This window comes from Schistocerca cancellata, chromosome 6, assembly GCF_023864275.1.
Source record: "Schistocerca cancellata isolate TAMUIC-IGC-003103 chromosome 6, iqSchCanc2.1, whole genome shotgun sequence".
NCBI lineage: Eukaryota > Metazoa > Arthropoda > Insecta > Orthoptera > Acrididae > Schistocerca > Schistocerca cancellata.
In genome coordinates this window covers 272,890,189-272,907,324 of record NC_064631.1, presented here as the reverse complement: position 1 = coordinate 272,907,324, position 17,136 = coordinate 272,890,189, and the positions used below count along the sequence as shown (strand labels likewise).

The 17,136-nt window shown below is 39.6% G+C and overlaps 1 protein-coding gene across 1 annotated transcript in view; it reads left to right on the top strand.

The window, feature by feature from the left end:
- The window catches only part of LOC126191464 (myosin-VIIa-like), a 389,317-nt gene that overhangs the window by 36,917 nt on the left and 335,264 nt on the right, over nt 1-17,136 (top strand). Inside the window, exon 4 of the mRNA XM_049932341.1 lies at nt 1,807-1,991. Within this exon, the coding sequence (XP_049788298.1) occupies nt 1,807-1,991 (185 nt within the window). The remainder of the gene's footprint in view (nt 1-1,806; nt 1,992-17,136) is intronic.

Here is a 17,136-nt window from a genome sequence, read left to right as displayed (position 1 = left end):
AGCAGACTGTTACATTATCTGGCAGTTTGTAAATACAGCTTTGTTGTCTAGGGATTGCCAATTAGCTGCATGCATGTGCATGTGCATGTGCAGTAATGATTGCCTCACAGAGAATGAGAGAAAACTCATGGCCACCCAACTTAAATTGGCCAGCTAGCTGGTCCCACATGATCAATTGGCCTGAGATGCCGTGTTTTCTGTGCTGGCAGCTTTCTCACCCAATGTAGGTGCGATGGCACTTGTCTTTAGGTATGAATCTTACAGTGATACATCCATCAGAGTAACAAGACCTATTTTTCTAAGACCTTTTTCTACCTCACCATTGCTTTACTTTGTTCTGGTAGAATGGGAATCTATCCAACAGAAGAGTTAACTATGACATAAAAAGAGTAAGGGAAAGCAAGGGTTGCCAAAATCATCACATCAATTTATGAAAATAATCCGCATTGTTTATTGAAAATAAGGATTTTAACAAATTATTAACTTGTGGATGAGAAGACTTTGTGTGTGTTCAGTTTGAAAATATGAAAACTTGTGCATGTGAAATGGAAAAGGCCTCATATTTAGCAGAATATGAGAGTAATACTAAATCTGAGTCTTCATAATTCACTCAGAAAGTATAAACATAAATGTGGAATCCTGGTTAAGAAGAAAAAAGAACCTTTTTTGATGTAATGTACTGCACCTGTAAATCCTTCTTTTGTAATAAAACAAAATATTTTATCGCATTTAGCTTTGAAGTATGTGGGGGATTAGCAAAATATGATGACGTATTTCAGAAAGAATATCGGAGTGACTGCAGGGATGTGCAGATGAACTAATCAGACAGATTATGGAGGCACACAGAGGAGCAGATATAGGACCTTAAGGTGATTTGTAGTAACAAGGTGGAGAAAATGGAAACTAATAAGTGGAAAAAGAAACAAGAAAGATGCATAGAAAAATGTCTGGCAATAGATCTAAAAAAAAGGATGTGATGGAATAAGGAAAAACAGATAAATGAATAAAAATATATGATAATTTTGCATAATTTGCAAAAAGACTAACTGAGAGGAAAGAATGAGATCAAAATAGAGAATGAGCTGTGACTGTATAGGGACTAAAAAAACAAAGTAATTTCAGTACAGACTCAGTGCAGCTGATTAAGGAGAGTGCAAAGTACATTTGTGACTTAGTCTTCTCTCTGGATAATGCAGTTAATGGAATAACTGTGATGTGTGTCACATTTGGTACCTAGAACTTCGTCTTTGTATGGCTTAGTCTGCCTTTGTCAGCAGAAGTATGAAATCTTGTCGATAATTTTGCTTATGTCTTTCTTTTATGCTCAAGCTATCTGGGAACTGGAATTTGAAATTTATTTCTAACTAATTCTCTATTAATTAACTCAGACATTTGTTGTTTCCCTCCTCATTCTGAATCACCCTGTATTTATTCGTATTTTGTTTAAATGTATCCATACCGGTAGGATTTCTCATAGTTTTTAGGCTGACAGTTTCCTTTAGCTTTTATGTGAATAAACAGATTAAGGTGTTGTCACTAACTAGCCAGCAATGAAGGCTCATAGTAGAGGCTAGAGGATGAACACATGAGAATGCTGTACTTTTTAATCATTCAGTAAAGATTCCCTCTGATTTACAGAAAAGAATGAAAAGCAACGTTAACTTTTAGCTGAATTTTCTGTTTTTGTGTTGTCCTCACTTTCACATTCATCTCGTTTTCTAAGTTTTTGTGCTTCATAGAGTGATACATACGGATTGTTTATTTTCTTTGTTGTTGCTGTAATAGCTGAAATTTTCTGTTTTTCAGACATACACTGGGTCAATTCTTGTGGCAGTCAACCCATACCAGCCACTACCTATATACACAGGAGATTATGTCAAGGAGTACAAGGGACAGAAAGTGGGTGATAAGCCACCCCATATATTTGCTATTGGTGACAGTAGCTATACTGACATGGCAAAATTTGGTCGAAACCAATGTATTGTAATCAGGTAAACTATTGCACTTTTATGTAATGAAGTATGAGAAATTTGTGTAGCTATGGAAAGATTCAAGAACATATTTCTGAGTCTAGAGGAGAGGAGTCACTCAGTGTAGAAGAATTTGTAAGAGAAACTGGTTTCTTTGTGACTGAGGAAATACTTTGTAAAAGGTAGATGGTTAAACGGCTTTGTATGCTGCTGTTTTTGGCCTGCACATATATCCTCAACAGTGATTCTGGTCTCTACCTGTGGTCGGGATATTCCGCTTTAATATTCTAATATGATAATATAAAAGTAAGTCTGTTGTACTTCACCTTTTACTCATTTTTTATGGTTTTGATAATTGTCTAGCCTTCTTTTCCCTCTTCTTCTTTCAGTTCGTTCATATCAGTTGTTGTTTGACTTATACTGGTTGGACCACTTGGAAATGGGAACCCTTGGTACCCCCATTCCTGTGATGTAGGACACTGGGGTGTTGTGGTCAAGTTGTCCCATGACCACTCTGCTGACATCATTTTTGCAGGATGGCCATGCCTGTCTCCAAATGGCATGTGTGGGGTGCTATGGGATGGGATCTTCCAGGACTGAAGCAAGTGTGAAATCAAGAATCCTTTCTCAACAACCACATCTTTATTACTCAGTGTTTCCATACAGGAGTTCAATGACTGTGGTCTTGGAGCCAGCTGCAGCTAATGATCAATGAGTGGGTATGCTGTGCAGCAGATTAGTGGCTGGTGATGACAATGTCCTTTTTGAGACACGTGTGGTGAGAGGTCCACAGTGTACATAGCTTAGATGGCTGGGCAGGTGTAAACTGGCCATGGCCCAAGGCAGCTGGCAGTGGTGTGCAGATGCCCTGATTTGACCTCTCGGAGACTGGCTGCGTGGCTCACCTCAGCAGATCCTTCAGGGCCAGCTGATAGCTCATAGACCAGTTGATGACAGGTTGTAGCTACTAGGCCACACATTTGATTGATGATTGACTCAGGGACTGTGCTGGCTGAATGCAGCCTACCAATGGAAGTGCTACATCCATCTGAAATGTGAGTAATTAGATGCGACTTTTCAGGCTTTCGTGATGGATCTGTTGCAAATACACTTCTCAGGTTTGTCACTGGATCATATAGTACAAACCCCACAGTATTTTATGGAAGACTTTGAGGAAAAAGCACTGCTGTCAGCAAGTGTCCAGTGTCCCTGCTTCTGATGGTATGTAGACAATACATTTGTGGTATGGCTCCATGGAATAGGGATATTACCTATGTCTCTCCAGCATTTTAACTCGCTCCGTATGAATATACAGTTCACCATGGAAGTGGAGAAAGGTGGAATCTTACCATTCCTGCATGTCATGGTTATAAGAAAACCTGATGGTACACTGGGACATAGTGTCTACTGCAAACCAACTCACACAGAATTGTATTTGCTGGCCACAAGCAGTCATCATCCTGCACAGTGCAGTAGTGTCTTATATTCTTTGGTACATAGGCACATGTGGTCTCAGATGCCGATAATCTATCTGGTGAACTACATCATCTAAGAACAGTGTTCCAACAGAATGGTTATTATGATAGACAGACATACCATTTCAATTCAATTCAATTCAATTTATTGCTTGTAACATGTAATTTTACATGCATGTGCATTTTCAACTAAGTATAAAGTTTTTACAATAACAGTTTTTTAGTTTACTTTGTTTCTTAGACATTGTAATTCATGATAAATTCCAGTTATAAGGGAATTTTTGGATAAGCCACTGCTTGACTTGCTTTTTAAAAGTATCCTCTGTCAATATCTTAACTTCATTTGGTAACAAGTTATTAAAAACAGCTCCTTTGATATAGGGGCTTTTTGCTGTTAAAGTTAATCTTCTATTAACCATATGCCTTGTTTCATATTTGTAAATATCCATGTTTCTTTTTGTGATCTTAGTGTCTATTTTTGCTAACATTATAGTTTCTAGTATATACATGGCGTAAACTGTGAGAATATTGTGTCTAATGAGTAGGGGTTTGTAAGAAGTTCCTGGTTTTACTTTTGCTATGATCCTCAAGGCTTGCTCTGCAGTATGAAAACTCTTTTCATGTTAGTTTGGCATGTCCCATCCCACAGTACTAATCCATAGGACAAGAAAGAATACACTAGTCCATAATATACAGTCCTTAGGGTTTCAGAATTAAGATATGGAGATAATCTTCTTAATACCTATAGAATGCATGTTATTTTTTTACAGACATAATCAGCTTGCTGCTTCCATGAAAGTTGCTCATCTATGCATAAACCCAAGAATTTACAATATGCACAGGTTTTTGGTTGAATTTCATCACTTGCAGTATTTTGTCTGTTTGGAACACTTGGTTAGTTTTTTCTATTTTTAATTTTAGGTTCTCTCTTTCAAAGTGAGCTCTTGCCTTTTCAATCAAGTTATGCATCTCTTGAACTAGGCTGGGCTCATTGTCTGCAAACCAGACACAAGATGTATTGTCTGCGCACATAGTGATCAATTACTTATTGTCAAGAGAACTTGAGACATCATTTACATAGCACATGAATAGGACTGGACCTAAAATGGAGCCCTGAGAAACACTAAAATGTATAGTTCTTATACTTGACCTTCTCCTCTCCAGTATTTCTCTATTAGAGTACATAATCTCTGTGCACTGTTGTCTATCCTTTAAATATGTTTCTAGCAATTACATGAGTTTTCCAATGACACCACTCTTCACAATTTTTGATAAGAGCACATCATGATGTACTCTATCAAAAGCCCTTGAGAGGTCTGGGAATACTCCTACTGTTTGGGATTTTTCATTTATTTTTTCGAGTACATTATGGACAAATCGTACTGCTGCTGACGTGATACTTCGACCTCCTCTGAAACCATGCTGGAAATCACTTAATGTGTCAGCATTGTTGTAATATTCCAAGATTTTTTAAAATATTATTTTCTCTATCAGTTTGGTGAAAGTTGAGATTAGGGCAATGAGTCTGTAGTTCTGTACATGCTTTGTTTCCCCCTTTTTTGCGTATTGGTTTCACTACAGAAAGTTTCAGTTTATTAGGGAACACACCATCTTCAAGAACACTGTTTATTAGATGAACTAGTGGTTTCATTAGTTCATGTTTGCATTTCTTCAATTGATATGGATAAATTTCATCTAATCCTGCTGATTTTTTGTTTCTGAGGTTATCAGTAAGTGAAGAATGTCATATGTGCTTAGGCCGGTATTACGCTATCAAATTTATTTGTCAAAGATTTGATCAAAGATGTGATCAAATATTCTGTCAAATATATTTGACAAAGATCTTTGACATAGCGCTAGAAGGGGTATTACATTGTCATCATATTTTTCATCAAAGTTCAAGATGGCTGACAACAACAACTTATTAACTGCAGTAGTTGCATGTGCCACAATTGCACTATGTGCACATGTGGAAGAGAAGCAGGGGGAAAAAAGGAAACATATCTGGGTGAAGGCATGGGTTTTACGATGACATGATAAAAGCATTCAACAAAACTTGTTACGTGAGCTTATAGTGGAGGACGCCAAGTCGTACATCAATTACTTAAGAATGGATGAGCATACATTTCTGTAAGTGCTCAGTGAAGTGTATCCTCATATCACAAAGCACAATATTCACTTAAAAACTGCTACATCTGCATAAGACAGGCTCACTGTAACACTCCGATTCCTTGCTACAGGAGAGGGTTAGGTTAGGTTAGGTTAGGTTAGGTTAGGTCAGGTCTCCAATCTTCTTAATCTATTTTTGTATTCAGGGTGCCTCACGTTGTAAAGTGCCTCATCAGCTTCATACATCTCTATTAATTTTGTAGTTGTTGACACATACCAATTGTATTTACCGGCAATGTTTATAAAAACTCTACAGACGACAGAATACTGCAGCGATGCTAGTGCTGCATGTGGTAACATCTAACATGTCACACTGCAGTGAACAGAAGACAAGCGACTTCTTTGATCAAATCTACAGCGAGGCCCTAGATTTGATCAAATATTGAACGACATTTGACAAAGTTCCCTATTACACCATCAAATATCTTTGACTAAGATTTTTGACAAAGATATTTGACAAAGAAATTTGATAATGTAGTACCGGCCTTACTGTGGGTAGTGTACTGCAGTTCTGTTTGTTACAGGACTCAAACTAGTGCTGTATATCATGTTTCATAGAGACATCATTTTTGACAGTATCTATGAATTAATTATTAAAAATATTGCTGACTAGAAGAGAATCAGAGCTATCTTCATTACTCACAGTTAATTGTACATTATTAATTTTAGTTTGTGTTTCATTGTTTCTGATTTTGTCTATGAAATGTTATCTGAACCTCATATCTGTTGGCTGATTCTGTCTGATTTTAATCTCCTGACTTCTTTGCGGTACTTATGTTTGTACTGCTTGTAGGGTTCTTTATGTAACTCTGAGTTAGTCAGTCTGTGTAAGCTATACATGTTTTCCATTTTTTCTTTCTGATCTGTTGTTTTAAAATCTAATATTGCATTCCATTCTAAGCAAATTCAGAGCAGGGATGTAAATGAAGATGCAGAATCACTCACTGCAACAGCATTCTTGCTCTATTCTGGTGGCATGTTATCAAGAATAGAAAGCATTCTCAAGAGACATGACATCAAGTGTGTTTTTTCGCCACCAGCAAAACTGAGGAATTTATTTGTTCAGTCAAAGATGATCTTGGCCTTAGGAAATGTTGTGTATACAAGATCCCAAGCCATTGTGGAAAATCTTATACTGGGCGGACATTCCAAACAGTGCAAGAAGATTGTGTTGAACACCATTGTCATACACACCTTGGGCAACCTGATAAATCAGCAGTAGTGGTGCATTGCCTGGACACAGAGCATCACATGTTTTATGGGAAGACAGAAGTTTTGTCCTCAGCATCATCTTTCTGGGACTGTGTTCTTTAGGAGACCATACATATCCATATGGCATACACTGCTGCCTAGAATCCAGCACTGGCTGCCATTAAATTAAAACAGAAGAACTTCTGATTCATGGTTTGATGCAGTGCATTGCTGAGGTTTAATTCAGCTTTTAATCACAGGAGTGTCCGACAGCACAGTCTTTGTCTATAGCACATGCATGGAAGGCCTTTCCGCAGCTCCTGGCAGGGAGTACTATGAGTGCTGCCTTCTGCCAACTGTGAGCATCTTTCTGTGCACTTGTATTGCCCGCTCATTGTCCGATAAATTTAGATACCGTCATGTGATTATCATCAGTTGCTTCTTGTAGCAGTTACAAAAGCATCTACCACCACCTGAAGATGTAAAGCAGTTGTGTCAATGAAATATTGTAGGATTTGCACAATATGATCTGGTGGCAAATCCGAGAAGTGTATTTGTGGGAGTATTTTTATTCACTCCAGCTGGGTGTTTTATGGTGAGAGCAGAATCTCGTCACATAGCTAGCTGTGGAACTGCTGCTACAGCATGCAGCAGTCTAATCCACTGCTCATGATGGAATGCTTCATTGCAGAATGCTACAGCAGTGTTGTGCAGCCTCCAGCTTTGGAGTTATGTAGGTTGCTGGCCTGCACACCCCTTGGCTGGTTACAATGGACTGCCTGAGGCTGATGCCACATTTCCTCTCCCCTTGGAGAATTCAGTCCTCTGAGTCATGGGCTGCTGTTGAACTTGTGAACTACTAAAATAATGTGTCTAAATTTATTTTCCCCTGCTTATATGGTGCATTTCTGTTCCACCATTACTTACACTTTACTAATTTTCTATTCTTCTTCCCAAAACACTCCATCATATGGTTTATTGTGACTGGTACACCCCTGATATTTCATCACTTTGTTCAAAGTGTACACTTGATTCATCAGGCTGATAGGCAATGGAAGGGAGACTGGTTGGTTTAATGTCTCTCTGCAATGATAGTCATAAGCTGTACAAGGGACGACCATGGACTGTGAGATTGGGTGGGTTAATGGCTCTCTGCCAATCATAGAAATAGGTTGTACAAGGGACAATCATGACTGAGAAAGTTGCTGAGGACTAAATTCCCATTACCATGAGTCAGTTCTGGTACCTGCTGCAGTGTCCACCTGCTTAGGTGGGTGGTTCCATGCTTGCCTCCCATGAAAGTGGACCTGGTTTCGATTCCCAGCAGGATTAGAGATTTTCTCTTCTCGTGGACTGGGTGTTGTGTTGTCCTCTTCATCATTTCATCCCCATCACTGGCGCGCAAATCTCCCAATGTGGCATCGAATGAAATAAGACTTGCACTTGGCAGCTGAACTTCCCCGAATGGGGCCTCCTGGCCAACGATGCCATACGCTCATTTCATTTCACGTGCTACAGTATTGTTGAATATCCTGGAACAACTCTTCTGCACTGATGTGCTCATTCTGTCCTGCTAAGAGTTTGTCGAAGGGGCTAAATATGGTGGCATTATTCAGGTAGATTAGGTTCTTTGATGGCACTATTTTGAAAGGGTTATTGGGTAGATTCAGCAGAGGAAAAATTGGGTTCAGAGCTGTAGTCCCTGTTATTGTCACTGTAGGCTGGAACGATCATTCACTTCGTTTCCTGTTTAGCAGTATCCTACTGTTCGATAACTCCGATTGCCCAGTTCCCCTTGCTTATAGTAGGTGGGGGTAGCTACAACTAAACCATCCGCTGAGCACTCTTGAGGGCCCTGCTTCCTGAAAATATAGGTAGGTTATAGGGATGTCTAGTGAACATCTTCCTGAGTCTGTTCTCTTGAGAAATAGCTCCATTTCTCATGTCCCAATGACAGCTTGGACTACTATAGAGGGGCATACCATAATCTGTTTCCTCTGGCATTGGCACAGCTCTTCTGCTGCCATCAGCATGTTGCTCTTCTTATCCAATGCAATTATCAGAGTCTCCTTTGTTCTAATATGTATATATTTCCCTAAAGTTCGAATTCATGGAATACAGGCGTACTTCACAGCATTTATATCTCTTGGTAGTATCTTTAACCTTCTCTCTTTTCTGTCACCTAGCTCTTGATCATATGCCAAGGTATGCATAGACTGTCTATGAATGTCTTGCTCACTTTCTCATGTCACTTTTTTTTTAATCCCTTCCTCGCTTTTTTTGGGACCAACACTGATAATGGTGGTAAAGCTATCGGGTAGATCTGAAAGGATTGAATGTGCCCCCAATGTGGATGACTTTTGTTCATGAAGGAGATCATAATTTTGTATTTCCCAACAAGGTCTTCTAGACCTTGATAACTAGCATAAAATTTTTAGTTTTTTCCTTTAGGGTGTCGGGGCTCATCAGTATCACTCACTAGCCTATGAGGTATGTAGGAAACAATATTATGAAAAGGATAGTTGCTACTCACCATTTTGTGTTTGTGTGTGTGTGAGTGTGTGTGTGTGTGTGTGTGTGTGTGTTGTCTATTTTCAATGAAGGTCTTGTTGGTCAAAAGCTCACTTTCCAATAATCTTTTTGTTGTGCATATCTGCGACTCAGCATCTCCACTACATGGTGAGTAGCAACTATCCTTTTGATAATTTTATTACATTCCACAGTATGTAGGGAATTTGGACATTCCATTGACTCAGTCATTCCTCCATATTTGCTTTTTGCACTTGGCACCATACTGTCTGTAAGATTTTCACAAATTTCTGCACTCTGGTTTTCATAATGTGAAATGAGTGTGGCGGCTTCCATCCATACTCTAACCTTGTATGGTGATAGACCCCAACTCTTATGAATTTTTGATTTGTATGCACCAACTATGTAATGTACCAGCATATCCCAATCATTATAATGACTGGTGAAATAGTGACTCAACACTTCCGTATCATTGGTTAATCTGTTCCATTCTGCCATTTGCTTGCAGGTTTAACAAGCATGCTCTTAATTTAGGACTTCATAATAAATGATAAAGTTACTTTATCAGCTGTGACAAGAAGTTAATAGCTTGTTCTATAATCAACATCTCTGCAGTAGATACCAAAATTTAACAAATAATTACTAACTATGGCTCATGCCAATGTGTCATCTTGTTGATACAGAATGCTATCATTTCTATGTTGTGCCTGCCCAAAAGCACTTAAGATTTCCAAACCAGTTATATCCAGTGGTTCGCTGGCCTTCAGTAGTCTCAGAAAACAGAGTACACTAATGACTAAATTCAGCTATTTTTTTTCTCTCTCTTTGAGGTACACAGTTCTTTACATACTGTTCTACACCCTGCTTACATGTTCACTATCAGTATTGTTTCTCTACATATTGTTCTGCTGTTCTACAACCTCTATGCCCTGCTAACACATGATCATGCACCTGCTTTAAAAATTCATTTTGCAATGCAGCTGGTAATGCAGTATAAGGCCCAACTTTTGTTTGTTTACATAACACACCATTGTGCACAAAGAAGCAAGGTTGCATTGCAAACAGCTTGCAATCTTTGTAAGCAGCTTGCACCTCTGCCACTCCGCAATGGTGAAACATACTTGTTGTATTGCACAGTCTTTCCGACTCAGCCCATCTGCATGTCCATGTGATTTGCCAGATCAATGAATTGCCTAAAAATCAAATTAATGAGATTTACCATTGCAGTGTGTTAACTGGCTCAAACAATCTTTCAGACCCAATAGCCACTTTAGTGATGCATGATCCATTATGCCTTTAAATTTTTTGTCATAAAGATAACATCAGAAATATATCGTTCTGTATATAAGACGTATTATTTCTTTCTCCACCACAGGGTAGTTATTTTCCACTCTGCTCATTCATTGTGAGGCATAAGCAACTGTATGCTCTGCCCCACCCAAATCCTGTCTTAACTTGATTGCTCAAGTCACACTACAGCACAAATTTCTTTCCATGATTGTCAGTTCAGAATGAATCTTCTCTCTGCAGTGGCATGTGCACTGATCTGAAACTTCCTGGTGGATTAAAACTGTGTGCAGCCAGGACTCCAACCTGGGACCTTTGCCCAGAACAGTAAAGTGCTCTGCTGACTGAGCTACCCAAGCATGACTCACAACCTGCCCTCACAACTTTTCTTCCACCAGTTGGTCCTTTTATTAACAGTTAGTTCAACCAAATGGGCACATCTTTGTGCTTTGCTGACCAGTGAAACTTCTTTGGTCCTTTCTTCAATAGATGAGTGATTTCAGTACATACTTCCAATGATAATTTGCTAGAGCCAAGAAAGACCGCAACTCTTTTTCTCTACATTGTACCAAAACAATGTGCACAGCTTTTATTATCCTGGGCTCTCCAATGAGACTAAGTACATGTCCTAAATACTGTACTTCTTCCAGTGGAAACTGGAAAGTGACACTTTCTATACTGAGTGTTAGGTGTGTCATGCATAATCACTTAAAGACTTTCCGTAGCAACAATACATGCTCTTCCATGTTCTTCCCAAAGACAGTTACATCATCTAAATATGCCATAAATTGCCTGGGTTTCAGTTCCCCAAAACTGCTTCTAAGAGGTACTGAAATGCCACCAGGGCATTTTTTAAACCAATTGGCATATGCTGATATTGATAATGTCCTGATGGGACTGTAAATGCTGTCTTTGGGTGATTCTCTGTTGCTATGCTGTTATTTCTATCTGATGATAAGTGCTCCACAGAACCACGGTAGAGAAAGATCTACAATGCCCAAGATTATCCAAATTTTCCATTATAGACATATCAAAAAATGTTTTGCATCACCCCAGTTTCCAGAACTCCTGAAGACAGACATTGTCTGTGGATATTGTATCATAGACACAGTCCCTTTCACTGTTCAGAGATGTCACTAAACCTGCCAAAAGATGTAAACAACCATGCATGAGCAGCGCCTATTAGACGGAGGGGGTCTGACAGCCAATCAGTTCCTGTCATTCCACCAGGAAGGAGGTACACAGCTTGTGTTGTCTGTAGTTCAACCATGCCTAGCTGGTCAATACCGTGGTTCAATCGAATCCACTTTGTTACTTTGTGCCAGGTAGGGCTCTCAACAAGGGAAATGTCCAGGTGTCTCGGAGTGAACCAAAACCATGTTGTTCGGACATGGAGGAGATACAGAGAGACAGTAACTGTCAATGACATGCCTCACTCAGGCCACCCAAGGGCTACTACTGCAGTGGATGACCACTACCTACATATTATGGCTCGGAGGAATCCTGACAGCAACACTACAAAGTTGACTAATGCTTTTTGTGCAGCGACAGGACCTCGTGTTAGGATTCAAACTGTGTGCAATAGGCTCCATGATGCGCAACTTCACTCCTGACGTCCATGGCGAGCTCCATCTTCGCAACCATGCCACCAAGCAGCATGGTACAAATGGACCCAACAACATGCCGAATGGACTTCTCGGGATTGGCATCATGTTTTCCTCACCGTTGAGTGTCCCATATGCCTTCAACCAGACAATCGTCGGAGACGTGTTTGGATGCAACCCAGTCAGTCTAAAAGCCTTAGACATACCGTCCAGTGAGTGCAGCAAGGTGGATGTTCCCTGCTGTTTTGGGGTGGCATTATGTGGGGCCGACGTATGCCTCCGGTGGTAATGGAAGGAGCTGTAATGGCTGTACGATATGTGACTGCCATCCTCCGACTGAAAGTGCAACCATATTGGCAGCATACTGGCAAGGCATTTATCTTCATGGATGACAATTCGCACCCCCATCATGCACATCTTGTGAATGACATCCTGCAGGATAATGACATCACTTGACTAGAGTGGCCAACATGATCTCCAAACATGAACCCTATCGATCATGCCTGAGATAGATTGAAAAGGGCTGTTTATGGATGATGTGACCCACCAACCACTCAGAGGGATCTACACCAAATTGCCATTGAGGAGTGGGACACTCCGGACCAACAGTGCCTTGATGAACTTGTGGATAGTATGCCACGATGAATACAGGTATGCATCAATGCAAGAGGATGTGCTATGGGGCGTTAGAGGTATGAGTGTGTACAGCAATCTGGACCACCATCTCTGAAGGTCTTGCTGTTTGGTGGTACAACATGCAATGTGTGGTTTTCATGAGCAATGAAAAGGGCGGAAATGATGTTTATATTGATCTCCATTCCAATTTTCTGTACAGGTCCCGGAACTCTCAGAACCATGCTGATGCAAAACTTTTTTTTATATGTGGATTTGGAACTGGAGAAGAAGCTGTAACTGTATGCTTGTTAAGGTACCAATAATCACAACAAAAACAATATGCCTTCATTCTATCTACACTTTCTTCATGGTGGTCACACGAGACTCCCCAAGGATTGGCACTTTAATTGATAATACATCTCATAAGTGTTGGTTACTAAATTATTCCCTTACTGGTTGCAGGTGAAATGGTGGCAAAGACCCATGATGATTCAGCAGATTCTCATATTCTAACAATAACTGCTCCATTACTATCATCTCTGCTCCTTCCATGTCTACTATCTTCTCTCGTAATGTGGCTAAACTAGCAGCCTGCTTAAGTATAAGGTCTGAATTTGCTCTATCTAAATCACCTCCCTCCAAAATCTTAAAACTGGCAACCATCAGTCCTTGGACAATTCCATGTTTGTACTCCAAAATTATCTGTCCCACCCAACAGGCACTACCTGCAAATAGTCAACTCCTTTATGTGTAGAACACTACTGCATATGAAACATTATACTTGATCCAATTCATCAGTTTGCTGTAGTGGCACCACTACACATAATACATTTACCATCAGATCAGTCCCTATACTTATCAACTGCGGTTTTCCTGACCTTACAGTCATATTTGTGTAAAATGATCCTTTTTGGCCATGTGTGCAGTCTAATTTGTTCCCCTTACTCTATGGATGAACCTTGCAACAATGTGATCCTGTCAGCAATTTCCCCCAAATGGAACAATGTCCCTTCAAGCTGTACCATGCACCAAGCAATGTCAATTTTAACATGATTTAAAAAAAAAAAACTAACCCTAACAGTAGGCAGCAACCATTTTCTATATGAGGCCAAATTTTCATACAAACCCGGTGACTTTTTGCCTCAATCCAAAATCTCCACACTACTAAGCCCAGGGAATGCACCTCATTTCCACCCACTCCACTTAACTTACATCATAGTGGGTCTAACTTTCTTTTAAACCTCTTGAGGACACCTACCTGTGTCCAATAAAATCTTGTGCTACCTTTCATACATTAAGCTATGTAAGCAAAATTCTGCCAGTGCACTCATTTTGGCTGTGTTTATATTCACAGGAAAGCCATGTGGCTGTTCTGAGCTGCCATTGTTGTTTAACATCCTGTGCCCATGTATCATGTCCCCTGTTAGGCTTTCATCTGCAATCCCACCTGGTTCCCCTATTTGCCCCCATGTATACACTGTGGTTCATGGTATACATTACATATGTGGCTCATTCATCCACACCTGTAACATTTAACACATGTGGTGAAAATTCATTTTCTATCCCAAAGCCTAGTCAATGGATCTATCTTCTCTAAGGCCATTACAGTCACTATGGCTTCAGCTGAGTTCTTAGAGATCTCTGCCCATACTTTTCTTGACACAGAAATGTATCCAGTGCCCTCTGTTGTGCCTCTTGCAGAAGGACATTGGTACATCATTGTTTTCTGTCAAATTGTGTGTATTGACATTCACCTTTTGAGTCCGGTCTCCAAAGTTTTCAATGGACTTCCCTGGTTTTTGTGACACATTATTCAGCCATTCCCTATAATACTTAGAACTATTTTTTTCTCCTTTATTACTGTACCTTGCTTGCTTTCAGAATTTCAACTATTTTTGCACTTCTTAGCTCCTCATGATACGTTCTGTACCTTTTTGCATTATCCACATAACATAATTTGGCCAAATGCAAAATCTGTTCCTGCAACCAACATCCCAGCTTATCAGCTGTCAACAGCTTTTCTAAGTACTCTTTCTCTTGCCTTACTCAAAAGAGGAGAGATTGGGTCATTGGTACTAGCATCTAGGATGGATACTGACATACTAGATGAGAACTGATCACTTATACCCTCTACTGGCTCTTGTGACACCAAATGTAGCTATCACATTGTGCTCTGATCATTATGCTGGTCCCATTGTTTCAGCTGGTGAAACCAATGTTGCAGGATGGTCACTTCTGCCTCCAAATTGCATGTGTGTGTGCCTGTGGGAGCAGGGGGCTAAGGAATAAGCTCGCCAGTACCATGGCATGTGGGGAGGCATGAATGCTTACTCAACAATAACATTTTTTATTATGTGATGCTTTCATACAAGAGGTCAGTGACAACAGTCCAGGAGTTGGCTTTGGCTAGCAGGCAGTTAATTAATATGCTAAGGTAGCAGAATGCAGAGGCAGCATAACAGCAGCTGGCAACAATGGTGGCCTTGCTGACACAAGTTTGGGGTCAACTCCTTGGTACTGTGAACGTTATGGCTGGATTAATATAAAATGTACACAGTCCAAGGTGGCTGCCTCAACTGTGCAAATGCCCTGATTTGAAAACAGGTTCCTCAGAGACTAGGTAGAATGTGAGGAGATGGCACGACTAGGTGGCGTCATCTTGGCAAATCCAGTTGAAAGCCTGGAACCATCAGGGCTAGCTGAAGGCTCATAGACAAGTGGCTTTGCCCAGTTGATGACACCATAACTGATGGGCCACATATTGAGCTGATGACAGGTATGTTTATACTACAGTGACTGAATGCACAGCAGCAATGGAATACTGCTGTGGCTGAGTTGGAAGTGTATATACTCAATCCAGCTTGGGATGTTATGAAAGGAGATTATATCCCATCATGCAGTCGGCTATGGAAATTCTGCTTGGTTCCAGAGCATGTAGTGATTCATTCATGGCGAAATGCAGAATGCTATTTGAGCTTTATTGCAGCAGCAAGCTGCAGAATTATGTAGGTAGTTGGCCTGCATATGCCATGAATGGTTGCTGAGGCTTATGCTGCAACAATTATGTGTGACTAACAAAGCAACTGGTAGTTTTTTGCTCTATAAACAGTACACTACAATCATTGAAATCAGGAATCAAGTGATGACATTCTCCTTTCTAGTCACCCAGACTGCATGACATGAATATATACACCTGTTGGCACTGCCTTGATTTACTGCTTCTTACTTTTCTATTAGCAGCCATGTGCAACAAATTCAACAAAAATGTCTTTCAATTTCTTAAAAGATTCTGAAGGAGCCAGAAACTAATGATTGTGCTTAAGAGACATTTGATAGACATGAGGAAAGGCATTTGTAAAGCTGAGTTCCCATATGCCACTAAAATGAGACCATAGAAAGTAGCATGATGACTCAAACTGTGTGATGCCATGGATTGGTGTGGCATGTTTTTCAATAAGGCATCAGCCAAAATTGCATAAATGAATGTGAATGTCATCACCTGGGCTACAGCAGTAATGCTGCTTTACAACCTAAGAAAAAGGAATAGAAAACGTAAGTGTTCAAAAGTGAATGATGTGCAATACAACTGGGTATTGAATACACTGACGTACATGAAGATTCAGTACACAAATTACAAGTGTCATCATTTATGCAAGTTAAAAACTAGAAATTCACTCATTCATTCTGTCATTAAGTGCCCACTAATAACAGAAACTTACACTAAATATGTAGAGTCTGGCTTTTATAACCAGATGATGCTATCATTATTATCATCTGAATTAGCTAATTGTACTGAATGAGAGGTTTAATTACAAGCAGCTTTTTCATTTTCTCCATTTTAGGAATGAAATGAGCTACTGCAAAACTAAGTCTCTGCTATTAATTAGTCAATTATGTATTTTTATCTACAAAGTAATTTAGATACAAACAAGAAATGTGTGGATTAGATGATATGAATGTTGTTTGGATTCAGTACACAGATTTGTTATTGAATGCTCATAAGATGAATGATAAAACCAAATGTAACTGACAGCAAGTTTGTAAATAGAATATAGATATGGAATATCATGCTTCTGTTAATATACACACTATTATTTTGTTGTTGTGACTCATGGGATGTTATGATGCAGCATGAAGTAATCATGTCTTTATATAATGTTTAGAATCACAGTAACAACAAATTAACTGTAACCAAAAAAAACTTTCGTGATGAATTTCTTGTATTAGATGTGTGTGTGTGTGTGTGTGTGTGTGTGTGTGTGTATGTGTAACTCACACAAATTAGCTCACTTTTAT